The 14,090-nt window shown below is 34.8% G+C and overlaps 2 protein-coding genes across 3 annotated transcripts; both read left to right on the forward strand.

Moving 5' to 3' along the window:
• Positions 1-1,821: 1,821 nt before the first annotated feature.
• Positions 1,822-7,696, forward strand: LOC107878764 (syntaxin-51). Of its 2 annotated transcripts, XM_016725879.2 has the most exons (6): positions 1,822-2,087; positions 3,906-4,126; positions 5,018-5,223; positions 5,648-5,748; positions 5,866-5,910; positions 7,223-7,696. In XM_016725879.2, exons 2-6 carry the CDS (start codon positions 3,909-3,911, stop codon positions 7,352-7,354), a joined length of 702 nt encoding a protein of 233 aa, XP_016581365.2. In that variant the 5' UTR covers positions 1,822-2,087; positions 3,906-3,908; the 3' UTR covers positions 7,355-7,696. The 2 variants fall into 2 exon arrangements, with proteins under 2 accessions (XP_016581365.2, XP_016581364.2); XM_016725878.2 differs by lacking the exon at positions 1,822-2,087 and having other exon boundaries at positions 3,888-4,126.
• A 135-nt stretch (positions 7,697-7,831) lies between these two features.
• LOC107878762 (transcription initiation factor TFIID subunit 6) lies at positions 7,832-13,938 on the forward strand. Its single transcript, XM_016725876.2, has 12 exons — positions 7,832-8,385; positions 9,532-9,618; positions 10,341-10,442; positions 10,530-10,638; positions 10,939-11,042; positions 11,129-11,266; positions 11,351-11,446; positions 11,905-12,029; positions 12,265-12,397; positions 12,585-12,710; positions 12,865-12,976; positions 13,434-13,938. Exons 1-12 carry the CDS (start codon positions 8,260-8,262, stop codon positions 13,814-13,816), a joined length of 1,641 nt encoding a protein of 546 aa, XP_016581362.2. The 5' UTR covers positions 7,832-8,259; the 3' UTR covers positions 13,817-13,938.
• Positions 13,939-14,090: the final 152 nt, after the last annotated feature.

Below are 14,090 nucleotides of genomic sequence, written 5' to 3' on the forward strand. Positions count from 1 at the left end.
TAAGGTCTGAAAATTATTATTTTTTCAGATGTCACTTATAAAATATATAGAATATACTATTTTTATTATTATTATTATTGTATTTGAAATTATAAATATTTTAATAATATTTCTTAAATTCTGTACCTAGTCGAATATGACTAAATAAAAATCCATCTTTTCCCCATTTTAAAATGAATGGTTTGAAAAATGGAGATCACATTGCTTTTGATTGAAAAAAATGAATGGTTGGAATAGGAAGAAAATAAAGTGGTTTATAATTTGAAAACAAGTGAAATGAGATATAGAAACATGTGTCTGTGTCTTGCTTTTTGTAATTTTGTTATTGTATTTTTCAATAACAGGGATGGGATAAAATAATTTAGTGTTTATAGTAGAGGAAAGAAAATCCTAAAATTTAGATAGGGGACATATTATTATAGAGTTTTTTGAGGACTTCTTTACTTTTCTTTAAAAAGGGAATTAATGAAATTTTGAAGCATTTCTAATTAAAAAATACATGACTTAAAACTTTGTGGTTCTATTTTTTTTTGAAATTTATGCATAGCAAAAATTTTTTATACACTAAATTTTATTTTTTTTTATGATTAAATATTATTAAACCTGGTAAATATAAATTTATGACAAACATCAATTTTTTTCATCCGAACATTACTTTACCACATGCACTGATGATGAGTACAACATGAGAGATAAGATTGGGAATGAGGATATTCTTGATAAGGTAAAAGCGGTCTCTGTGATGGATGAGACGACGGAAGCGAATTTAAGCGAGGCATGTGAAGAGAAGATAAGCATATGCCTTACCGGAAAAATGTGAGATGTTGGATCAAATGGATATAAGGAAAGGCAAGATTGGGTCGGAAAAGGAGTATTAGGGAGCAAAGTTAGGTCGGAAGAACAGTATTAGGGAAAAGTAAATTTCACCTTATCGAGGACATGACATTAGATAGGGTAGTATGAAAATTGCATAGCAAGGTAGAAGATTAATATGTAGTTAAGCACTATCTTATTTTTCGACAAAATTAAGCTTGTTGATAGTCTAGAGTATCTTATAAGTCATATTATTTGTCTTGTTCTCGCAGTTTCTTGCTTTAGATATATGTTTTATATGGTTTTTATTGTATCTCGATATCATCATACTATCTTGTTATGTTAAAGTACCGCTTTAAAGTTTCCAAAAAACTATTTGAAATACATTTTTATTACCTAATTATTATATGTGTGATAGTAAGTTAGGATCATTTTTATTTAAGCTCGAGATGTAATATTCGCATTAAAAATAAATATTTACTAATTCCGTTTAAATTGGTTGCTAAACTTTTTAGCACAAAATAATTAATTATTGATAACAATTTGAAGCCGTTGATTAAAGATAGCTGATAAACATCAAGCGCTAAAATTATTAATAACAAAGAAAACATTAATTTGTAAATATTTTAAATATTTATTAGAATTCCCAAATAGTAAATCCAAAATACTTCAGTATAAGCTAATGAGTGGTCCACCTTAGCCAAATACTTCCTCCATCCCAATATTAGTTAGTTATCTTATAAAAATAATTATATCATATTAATTGATCATCTTATTAAATTAAAAAAATATCAATTAGTTTTTCTATACTATTCTTAAAATTAATTCTCTGTGGAAGTATTTATACTTATTTATAAAATTTTAGTAATTATGGTGGACCCATCTTGAAACGATGAATACAATTAGTCGGGTTCGCAAAAGGACACTCAGAAACCACGGAAAAAAAAAGTTTTAGCAAATTTTTTAAAAGATAAATTACTAATAAAACTATCTTTTTAATATTATTTCTTAATATGCGCAAAATGACAAATTAATATGAAATGGTGTTAGTAATTTTCTTAATTAGTATTCAGAGAAAAAGATAAAAGTGGTTTCCACAATAATGATAAAAAATGATAGCGCATTATTGTGTGCAGACAAAATCTAAGACGACAATGGAGGTGGACAAATTTTGCCGGTAAAGTTAGTCGCAAATCCCCTTTACAATTATTCACACTCCCCCTTTCTCTCACAATTCTCCACCAAAAATTCCAATTCATTCAGATCAAAAAGAGGTAATTACGATAAGATTATCTCAATTTTTTATTTTTTTTGAAATTTTTTCAAGTGATCAACTCGAATTTGAATTCGATTAATAGTAATTCATCAGCAATTGTGGTGTTCATTTAACTATAATCGTGTAGTATATTGGTTTTTTCTCGTTTTTTCTTTTGCAATTGAAGAATTTTAGGGTTGAATTGCGTAAGCTTTGGGATTTGTTGCTGTTTCTTTTCTAATTCTCCGAGTTACTCACTTGACGTATGTACGATCTTCTCAATGCAGCGATTATGGCGTTTTTGATTATAATTGTGTAGTATATTGAGTTTTGCTGTTTTGTGATTTTGTTAAATGAAGAATTAGGGCTGTAGATTGCGTGAGTTTTGGGATTTTTTTTACTGTTTTGTGTAATTGTAGCTGCCTTTACTTTGTTTGGATGCTATTTGAGTTAATTTTTGTAGCTGAGTTTGATACTTTATGTAAAATTGAGTTTCTAGCTGTTTCATAGATTGTATCCACGTTTTCTTAGTATTGTGTACGATCATCTCAATATTTTCTTTTTGAAATTTTGTCAAGTGATCAACTCAAATTTGAATTCGATTAACAGTAATTCAGCAGCAATCGTGGTGTTCTTTTAACTATAATTGTGTAGTATATTAATTTTGCTCTTTTTTTTCTTTTGCAACTAAAGAATTTAGGGTTGGATTGTGTGAGCTTTGGGTTTTGTTGCTGTTTCGTATAACTGTAGCTGCTTCTTTTCTAATTCTCCAAGTTACTCACTTGACGTATGTAGGATTGTCTCAATGTTATTTTTTTTCTTCAAGTGATCAACTCGTATAGTTATGGAGTTTTTTAATTATAATTGTATAGTATATTGATTTTTGATCTTTTGGCATTTTGTTAAATGAAGAATTAGGGCTGTAGATTGCATGAGCTTTGGGATTTTTTTTACTGTTTTGTGTAATTGTAGCTACCTTTACTTTGTTTGGATGCTATTTGAGTTAACTTTTAGTAGCTGAGTTTGATACTTTATGTAAATTGAGTTTCTATTCTAGCTGTTTCATATATATTGTATCCACGTTTTCTTAGAATTTTGTCCATATATGGTTGCAATTCAGCTTATTTGGTTGTTGAATTTCACATTTCATGTTGGAATTTGATTATCTAGGGAAGAAATTTACAGTGTTTCGTCGGAATAAGTTACTTGCTACTAATTCTTGTTCCAATAATTGATTCACATCTAAAAATGTTATTAGAATGAATTACAATGTACTAGTATCCATCGATAAAGGGCCAAGATTTTGGTTATCGAAAAAACGATGTACTAGTATCCTATAGGATATACTAGTATATAGTTGTTTAGGAAGGAACAAATGCATTGCGAACTTCAAGATGATATTCCCAGTTTTTATTTTTTTCTCCTTTTTTGTTCTTTGTGGTGCTTCTGATTCTTTTCTTTTGTGGATGATGGGGTGGAGGAGGTACAGTTCTGCTTAGTTGGAAGATCAAGGATAATTTGATCTTACATCAAACGGAATTGTGATGTTCCTCTAATTTTTCTTTATATTTGAACTAAGTTATTGGATGTAGATGGTGTTGCACATCGCATGAGAAAATGAACTAGATTCTGAATTTTGAGAATATAGTCTCATCACCCTTCGATTTTTCCGTGGTTTTCTTTTGATCCATATGTTTTTTGGTGGATCGTCCACCATAGCTCCAAGCACTTTGATGATGAAAAAGAAGCTTAAGTTATAAGTATTATTCTTCTTTTTATTGATCGACTTGTAGTCAATGCGCAGAAATTTATGTATTTCTTTCTAATGTTTCTTCAGGTAATGGCGTCTTCTGGAGACTCATGGATCCGGGAGTATAACGAAGGATTGAAACTCGCTGATGATATCACTAACATGATTTCTGAAAGGAGTTCATTGCCTCCTTCGGGTACAGAGGCACAACGTCATGCATCCGCTATAAGGAGGAAGATCACAATATTAGGAACTAGACTTGATAACTTACAGTCTATCCTGTCAAAGCTTCCTGGAAAGCAGCCTTTGTGAGTGTTCTTAATCTGATTCTCTCATTGTATGGCTACGGTGGTAATGCATAACTCCAATGATTAATTGAATGTTTTATATCATGTTTGTAAATGTATTGTATAAGAGTAGAGTCAAGAGTGCAGATGTAAAGAAACCTGTTCAATTGAAGGAAATGGCTGGATTCATTCTTCCATCGTACATCGTACAGCCCGTTGACATGCATTTTTGTAAATTTTGTATCTGTTCCTAAAACAACTACTGATTGTTATGCTTCATTTGTCTTGCTATGTACTTCTTTCATGATGCTGAATGTGTTTCTGATTTTATTTTGTTTAGAAATGGCATTTCAATTTGATCTCTGTTTGCCGGGATATTTCCACGCCCAATGGACAAAATATCTTTCAATCAAAATTTCCAAGGGCCTTATATTTTGTTACTCTAACCCTAAGGGTTTTATATTTAATTACTCCAACCTAAGTAATTCAAACATGGATTTTATACTGCAATTCTGGCCTCATGGTTAGGGCACACCTTAAGTGCCAACAATTAAACTGCAAAATATATCATTTTTATTTTTTTCTTGAAAATCTTATTAAGTTCTAGAACACATTTAGTTTGGAATGAGAGAATTCCGTTGAACTGAACAGGTGAAATAAAGGTTTACGTCAGTTGTTGCAATAAGTTGTATGTGAATTGTCCATATGGTAGTTCAGAATGTTGAGACTCTTCTGTTATCTGACTTAGCAATCTGATTTAACACTGTGAACAGTTCTCTTTCAAATGTCTATATAAAGTTTGTGCGCATGCTGCACCATCCATATCTGGAATTGAATAAACTGGTTATATTCTGTTACTACTGCTATGCTGCCTTCTGTATGTATTTGTTGAGCATTCTCTCCTCTATGTAGGACCGAGAAAGAGACGAACCGTCGCAAGGATATGCTTGCAAATTTGAAATCAAAAGTAACCCAAATGGCCTCCACATTGAACATGTCAAACTTCGCCAATAGGGACAGTTTGCTTGGACCAGAAATAAAGCCAGCTGATGCTATGAGCAGAGCAACAGGTCTCAACAATGACGGTGTTGTCGGTCTTCAACGACAAATTATGAAAGGCAAGTTTTATTCTGCTCTTCTACTCCCAGTTTGTATGGCATTCTTTCCTTTATTGGCTGATCAAATACTTTGATGACTTGATATGAAAAAATATTTTGAACTATTTTCACAGCTTACAAGAATTCAAATTTATGTAAACGACAATTATGCCTCAGTTTGAAACAGCTCAATTCAAATTTATGTAGCTAGTCAAATTTAAATTTTGATATGATTCCCTGTCTAACTAGTTTTTGCTATTATTACTTAGTAGTTTCTTCGTCCTTTACTAATATTATATACAAGTCATAATAGCATCTTAAACTCCACACACACAGTGTTACATTAATTTTGAGACACGGGGTATTTAGTTTGAAATGTTTTCTAGTTTCTTGGCTTTTATTCTTCTGTTATTTTGCTTATTTGTTTGCTTTGATCTCAAATCAGAGCAAGATGTGGGCCTTGAGAGTTTAGAGGAGACAGTGATGAGCACTAAACATATAGCACTGGCAGTTAATGAAGAACTTGGCTTGCAAACAAGACTTATTGTATGAGCTCCATTTTTCTCGTTTATATTGTACTATATTCACTCTCGATTTTCTTATGGAAGCAAAATCTTTCTTCTATTAAAGTAGATACCAATTTCATTGTCTTACCCTATGCAGGATGACCTGGACGAACATGTCGATGTTACAGACTCAAGACTTCAGGTGAGAACTTGTTACTTGTAGGACCACTTGCATGGACCTGATTTGGCTCTATTTTTCGTGAGCTTTGGACTTTATATATTTGCTTAGCGTCTGTGGACATCTTCCAGCACCACAGAAACTGTGTGGAAGGCTCTGCAATTTGGATGGACTAATTATGTCATTTTTGAAGGGGAGCGTTGGAGTAACCGGTAAAGTTGCTGCCATGGGGAGGTCATGGGTTCAAGCCTTGGAAATAGCCTCTGGCAGAAATGCAAGGTAAGGCTGCGTACGATACACCCTTGTGGGTGGGGCCCTTCCCCGGACACCGCGCATAGCGGTAGCTTTAGTGCACCGGGTTGCCCTTTTTTTTTTTTAATTATGTCATTTTTAATTTAAGAAGAAACTTTAAAGCTATCAGGTGTTTAGGCTCAGTATGTAAAGTTAAAGCATTGGAACCCTAGGGCTTCTTTGTTATTGGGATGGTACATAGAGTATGTGTTCAAAAAATGGTGTGTGGCTAGAACATTAAGGATATAAGTGAAGGGAAAGTATTTCTGTCCTTCGGATGACGCAGGTAATTGACATTCATGTACTCACATTTTCTTTTAATAGTGAAGGAAAAGTGCTTCGGTCTTTCTTATGATACAAGAAATTGACATTCATGTGGTCACATTCTCGTTTGTGTTATTTGAATGACTTTTGGTGGGAGAGTGGGCCGGAGGAGTTAGATGAACTGTCAGGAGACGGATTATTTTTGTAAATTCCATAATCCTGATATGTTGGATCACCAAAGAGGTTAAGTAGGAAGGGGAACATTTGTGTGTGTGTGTGTGTGTGTGTGTATATATATATATATTATTTCTTTTTGGGAGGAGAGACATTTACAGAAAGCCAACTAACCGTTTTTACTGGACAAAGTGTTTTGCTCACAAAGGGGTGGCCTAGCTGTTGAAATAACTGGAGTGACAACCTCGGACAAATGTTTGAATCTAGAGAGGCGAAACTAGGTGATGAAATTCTTTCATCTACCTAAGCATTGTTAAGTAGCGTGACCTGGTACATGTGTTGCTAGGTAGGATATAACAGATACCTGGTGGATAAGTCGATGCGAGTCAAGTTTGCTGAGAGGCCACCATTATCCAAAGAAGAAGGAAAAAGAAAAAGAAAAAAAAACTAAACGAAGTGTCTGTTAGTATTGATACTTCTGATACAAAGTCTTGCTTTGTTAATAAGATAATTCTATCTGTTTCCTTTTCTTCAATTTTTGTTTTCTTGGTGAGAGTTCTTCTTCGTCACTTAATTGTTCTTCTTCCTCTTTTTTCCCCCCAAACAGCGGGTGCAGAGAAAGCTTGGAATTTTGAACAAACGCACAAAGGGTGGTTGCTCTTGCATGTGTCTGCTTCTAGCGGTGCTTGGAATTGTCATTCTTATTGTGGCAATATACATGTTGATTAAGTATCTGTAAATGCAAACGAACAAGTGCTTTGGAGTGCGTATGAGATCTTGAACCTCTCCTTCTGTCCCGTGTAATCTGTAATCTATGTTTCGGTGATTGTGATCCACATCAGTTTGTTGATGCATCTTTGAACTCGTTTCCCCACTTGATATGTTTTCATATGTAGAGAAGAAGACATCGAAAGGATTTTCCACAGTAGATCAATACTAAGTTTGAGTGAAATTAGTGTGAGTTGCATTTGTCATGGATCGAAAAAGATTGAGGTGAAAAGGTGTTTTACTATCAAAACTTGCACTATGCTATGCTTTTGTGATTTTGGAAATTGTATTATTGAACAAACACTATGGTTTTTGTTGGGTCTGTTCTATCATATACTCCTTAATATTTCAACTTATTTATTTTTTGTTGCACTCACAACAAGCGGAAGATGCACTAGGAAAATCGAATTGAAATTATGAATGACGGAGGAGGTTGAGGTAGAACTTGTTCTCTTGCCTCTGTGTCCTTTGATGTACACTATAAAGACGTGCATCTTATCGATAAAAAGTTTTGCCGCAGTTTGCAACACACTCTTGATGCAAAAGAAATCTCTCACTATAGAAAAGAGATCAAAAATTGAGTCCCTCGATCACCTTCCCTCGAGCTTACACCCTCTCAAACTTTTAGAATTTAATTTTTCAAACATCAAACTCTGTATTTCATGTTTAAAGTAAAAATAGTTTGTCAATTTATAAAAGAAGTAGTACTACTTATTTAAAATAATCTCCAAATATATTATTTTAAACATTTCAAATAGCCAAAATTAACTAGTAAATTTTTTCCACCACTCTCTTCTCCTACAATAATCCCCTCCACCCTTCATCTCAAATTATCACTGTAACATCCTTAACGAAAGCTACAAAAAGAAAAAGAAAATGAGCATAGTGCCGGAAGAGGCTATAGAAGTAATTTCACAGAGCATCGGAATTAGCAATTTATCACCGGACGTTTTGCCAGCTCTCGCCGCCGATGTCGAATACCGTATTCGTGAAATAATGCAGGTACCTCTTTTCTTTTTTTTTTCTTTTTATAATCGTGGTGTCTGGGCCAGGTCTGTACTAATTCAGGCATACCTGCCACCTTAAAGCCAGTAACAAATATTAACATAGGAATAGGCATTAATGTGTCAATTTTGCTGATTGAGATAAGAAAAATGTAGTGAAATACGCCAGTAACAAATATTAACATAGGGATAGGCATTAGTGTGTAAATTTTGCTGTAGTGAAATACGCTAGTACAAATATTAACATAGGAATAGGCATTAATGTGTAAATTTTGCTGTTTGAGATAAGAAAAATGTAGGGAAATTCTTAAGTTTACGTGATAATTATGTTCTCTTTTTTTCGCATTCATATCTAATTTATCAAGTTGGTTAGGTAACCGTGGTGTTCGGCCAGTTTGACTGCACCTAGCGTAATTCCACTTGATAAATGTCACCTCTCACCAACAACAAATTTCACGTTTATAATTTTTTTTTAATAACCGTAGTATCTGAGCACCTAGTCTAGCTTGCGTACACCTAGACTAATTTCACGGTATACTTGTCAGTCCCACTAGAGAAGGGGAGCCTTGGAGTAACCGTTAAAGTTGCTGCCGTGTGACTAGGAGGTCACGGGTTCTAGCCTTGAAAACAACCTTTGGCAAAAATGCAAACTAAGGCTGCGTGCGATGTACCCTTGTGGTGGGGACCTTTCCCGGATGATGAGAATAGCGGGAGTTCTAGTGCACCGGGCTGCCCTTTTTACTTGTCAGTCCCACTAGCAACAAGAATCAGTTTATCAATATTAACATTAGAATAGGCATTAATGTGTAAATTTTGTTGTTTGAGATAAGAAAAATGTAGTGAAATTCTTAAGTTTAGGTGATTATTGTGCCCCTCCTTTTTTTCGTATTCGTATCCAATTTATCAGTTTTTCTTAAATAATCGTGGTGTCTAGGCCAGTTTGACCGCACCTAGACTAATTTCACGGAACACTTGACATCTTCCACTAGTAACAAGTATCATGTTTGTCAATATTAATATCTGAATAGGCATTTATGTATTAAATTTTGTTGTTTGAGATGATAAAAATGTTGTGAAATTCTAAATTTAGGTGATTATTGTGACTGACGTGAATTTATATGTTTTCTTTTGATTGACAATGTAGGAGGCTATAAAATGTATGCGACATTCAAAGAGAACTACTTTATCTACTGACGATGTGGATTCTGCACTTACCTTAAGAAATGTGGAGGTACCTCTTCTGTTCGTTGTTACTCCTTCAGTTCACTTTCACTTGTCATGTTTGCTTTTCGAAAGTCAAACTGTATGAACTTTAACCAATATTTTGAGATGTATTTTTTTTTAATCATTTTAATATAAGAATGATTGCAACTTATGGTGTTTCTTTGAATGTCTAAATTTAAATTTAAAATATTAAAATGCCCTAGTTCATTTTAGCTTCAATGACTTGTTAAATTGGTTCTCGTGAAGCAAAACATGACAAGTAAAAGTGAATGGAGGGAGTACTCTTTTTGCTAATTGGCAGCAGGGATAGCTAAGGGTTCCAAAACCCACTAAGTTTGGCTCAAACACTGTATTTGTGTTAAAAGAATTCATTAATATGTAAAAATAATCTGCGTGGAACCCACACACAAACTAGAAATCTTCGCTTTGCCGGTCAATCAAAGGCATATCCAAGATTGTAAGTAACGTGTGGATTTATCACTAGACCCACTTTCTTCAGTGTAGACTTTGTACAGGTATAGATTTTCAAAAAGTTGAGCTATATATAAGTAGTGTGAGTTGAAGGCTGTGGTGAGGCCACAGCCACTGGCCCTAATGGACATCCATCCTTGCTCATTGCTTGGTTGTTTGAATGTTTATCATTGCTATTGACCCTAATCATTTTGCGTAAACTATCTGTTCTTTTGGTTGTCTTTTGTTTGATGGGTTATATCTGTGTGCCTTGTGCAGCCAATATATGGTTTTGCTTCGGGAGATCCCTTACGGTTCAGAAGAGCTCTTGGGCATAAGGATTTGTTCTATATTGAAGAGAAGGATGTAGAATTCAAAGATGTAAGAAATTTTGGATATCTTGGTTGCCTACCAACTTTTTTCTTTGGATTAGTTCAAGTATAGTAAGTTTCTCTTTCTGCGTTTTAGGTGATCGAAGCGCCTCTGCCGAAAGCACCACTAGATACTACTCTTTTTGCTCACTGGTTAGCTATAGAAGGGGTACAGCCTGCTATTCCTGAAAATCCTCCACTCGAAGGTTCATATTTTACAATAACTTCAGCAGAAATTACTTGTGTAGCATGTTAACGTACATCGATGATGGTTTCTCCAATTATCTGTTGTTTGTTATCCATTGTTTTATCTACATGATATTGATTCTTATTCTCTTAGTTGTTCTGGTTTGAAGTTTGTTTTCTCTGCCCTGTGTCTGCAAATAATGGACGAGGATACTGATGAAACAGAACCAATTAAAATTCATAATGGATGATATTTTATATCTGACACTTGTCAAAAAAATATTTTTATACTTGCGACTGACAGCTCAATTTCATGGCAGCACTTGTTCCGCTTCCTGATTACCGAAAGGCAGAGTATAAGGAGGATGGAGTTCCTGTTGATCTCAAAGTTCCCGTTAAGCATGTCTTATCCCGTGAGCTTCAGGTACACCTATACCAATATGGTTGCGTCCTCTTTGCCCATCCCATATGATTAGATTATATCCTTATGCATCTTTGATTGTTTTGCAGCTTTATTATGACAAGATTACAGAGCTTACCGTTAATAAATCTAACTCCCCTCTCTATAAAGAAGCTCTAGCAAGCTTAGCAACAGACCCTGGGCTCCATCCTTTAGTTCCTTATTTCACATATTTTGTTGCTGATGAGGTATGTATAAGTCAATTCAAGTTCAGTAATGTAACATTTGTAGGTGAGAGATAAATGATGTAATGATATTCTGTTTTATGTCAGGTTGCACGGAATTTGAATAATTTTGATCTCCTTTTTGCTTTGATGAGGCTGGTCTGGAGCCTTCTTCAGAATTCTCATTTACATATTGAACCATACGTGAGTCCAGATGCTGATACCTCCGTGCCATTTGTTTCAGTATATTTATCCTTTTAGTTTCAAGGGATGCAGGATAAATTTTTATAACTTCTATCTTTATGAAGCTGGTTATCCTTGATGACTGTGTTAAAATATTTGATGTTATTTATTTATTTTTATTAAGGGGTTCTGGATTAAACATTAATAAAAGATAACTCTATTAAGCTAATTACTAATATGTATCTGGAGAATCATGGTAGACAACTAAGTAGATGTCCGTTAAGAAAAGAGATGGAGTTAGCATCCATGCACAACATTAATTTTTCTTTTCTCTAAATAAGTTCTTAAATTACTATGTTCAGTAAGTGTCTTATGCACAATTGGAGAGTTGGTTTGGGGTTAATCCTGCAACTTTGGCTTTGGCTCTGCATGCTGTTGCTATAGTTGCATCTGATGATTTTCTTGTTAACCTCTCCCAGCTGCACCAGTCGATGCCGTCTGTGATGACATGCCTTGTGGCGAAAAGGTTGGGGAATAAATTCTCTGACAACCATTGGGAACTAAGGGACTTCACAGCAAAGTTGGTTGCTTTAATATGCAGGCGGTAGGGATCTCTTTATTCAGTTATTGTTTAGAAACCATGCATCTCGTTTCCTGCCTACTAGTTTTATGGAGTCTCAGGGGGAGGGTGTGGTTATGTATCTGTAAAATTGTTGACACGTGCAAAGCATTTCTGAATCTGCTTGAACGATAGTAGCAATTGGTCTTTCACTTCCATGATCTTGGTTAAATTTCTATAGTCAATTTAGATGTGTCGTTAACAAGTTATAGCTGCCCAGATATGGTCAGGTCTATCACAGTCTTCAGCCACGTGTCACGAAGACTTTGCGGCATGCTTATCTTGATACAGCCAAGGCACTGCCTCAGCATTATGGAGCAATTCAAGGGCTAGCAGCTCTTGGACCTGGTGTGGTATCTCCTAGATATCCCTGTATCTTCTTTCAGCTTTTCATTATTTCTAAAACCTAAGATAATTAGCTATCTGTAATGTTGAAATGGGGAACATGGTCAATGTGGATTCGTCTAGCTGTGCCAAAATTGTTTGTGACGGAGGCACAATTTTGCTGTAGCAATCTGTGATGCTTGTAATTTTGTGTAGGTTCGCTTGCTTGTGCTTCCAAATCTTGAAGCTTATTTGCGATTATTGGAGCCTGAAATGCAGCTTGAGAAACAAAAAAATGAAGTGAAGAGACATGAAGCTTGGCGTGTTTACGGGGCCTTAATGGTAACTTGCTTGCATGATCCAACAGTTCTTCTTTATCATTTCGTCAACTTATTTCTTGTTTAGATGTTTTATGTAACCTAAGAATGAATTGTCTTTTATGATTAATATTCTACATCACTGATGAAAACTCTTCCAATTGTGTATTCCTTTACAGTGCGCTGCCGGTCTATGCTTGTATGAGCATTTTAAGATGCTTCCTGCATTTCTATCTCCATCAAATCGAACATTCCTGAAGAGTAAATCGAAAGTCTCAACTACATTGTCGAGTACGTCTTAAAATTTACTTATTCTACCCTTGCTAAACTCAGGTTCTTGAAATCCTTGTGAACAGTTGTCCTCTAAGTATGTCTCAATGCAAAATAGATTCTGAGAATGATATGTTCTGTAGGATAGATCTCGATAGTTATTTAAATCTTATTGCTGGGTCGCATTTGCATCTCTTTCCATGATAACATGTGGAAATTGTATGCCAAATTTTAGAAAGCAAGCATTTTCCTGTCTGAAACACCTTATTAGTGCTCTCATATAGTAGTATCTAGATACTATTAGGCAAGCCTGTACAGTGAAGAAACATAACTGTGTATGTCTGTATATCCCTGTAAGCTTTTGCATTATCGATCTGTGTGTTTCCATGGATGTCTTATGGCAAATGCTAGTTCATGCTACATGTTACTATCGTTGTTATCAATACACTTTTCTCAATGCCGCTTCATAATTGTCTAGACAAACGCAAAACAAGCATGGACAACATGATCTCAGAGCCACCAACCAAGAAATTAGAGACAGATGGTTCCACACCAATGCCATCAGATTCTTCGCCAGTAGGCATAGAAGGAGCTACTGATATGTCTGCCACAACGCTGGGTGTTAAGGATGAGGATTTATCGTCGACGCCACAAGATTTGCAAAATAAGAACGTGACCAATGTGACGAGAACCAACCGAAGGGAGAATACTGGTGGGCAAAACCAAAAAGCACCAGCTCCTCTTGGTCAGGCCTGGAAGAAAGATATGGATGCTGCGAATTCGCTGCCACCTCTATTTGAATATTTTGGTGAAAGTATGTTGTCCTTTGCACCTTCTCCAGAGTTGTCATTCTTTTTGTGATCCTCTTTTAATAGCTGTAATGGAATGGTGATTTGCACAAATGAGAGGCAACTATATTGTTTACATTCATATGGGCAATATTTAACATTTTACTATATACAACATTTTCTAATTTCACCCGATATCTTAAAACTAATTCCTTCAGAAATGATGTTCAAGATTCAATAACTTTAGATAATTTTGTGGCTTTGGCCCAAACCCAGTATTGTGTTACGAACTTCACTTGGAATGTATGAATAATTTGTCAAGAACCTAGTAAGTAAAAAGTGGTGCA

Source organism: Capsicum annuum, chromosome 7 (genome assembly GCF_002878395.1).
Source record: "Capsicum annuum cultivar UCD-10X-F1 chromosome 7, UCD10Xv1.1, whole genome shotgun sequence".
NCBI lineage: Eukaryota > Viridiplantae > Streptophyta > Magnoliopsida > Solanales > Solanaceae > Capsicum > Capsicum annuum.

Coding starts and splice junctions, on each gene's coding strand:
- LOC107878762 (XM_016725876.2), top strand. CDS start 8,260: ATGAGCATAGTGCCGGAAGAGGCTATAGAAGTAATTTCACAGAGCATC. Junction 11,043..11,128: donor TCTTATCCCGTGAGCTTCAG/GTACACCTATAC, acceptor ATTGTTTTGCAG/CTTTATTATGACAAGATTAC. Junction 12,711..12,864: donor GTGTTTACGGGGCCTTAATG/GTAACTTGCTTG, acceptor ATTCCTTTACAG/TGCGCTGCCGGTCTATGCTT.
- LOC107878764 (XM_016725878.2), top strand. CDS start 3,894: ATGTTTCTTCAGGTAATGGCGTCTTCTGGAGACTCATGGATCCGGGAG. Junction 5,749..5,865: donor GCTTGCAAACAAGACTTATT/GTATGAGCTCCA, acceptor TACCCTATGCAG/GATGACCTGGACGAACATGT. Junction 5,911..7,222: donor TTACAGACTCAAGACTTCAG/GTGAGAACTTGT, acceptor CCCCCCAAACAG/CGGGTGCAGAGAAAGCTTGG.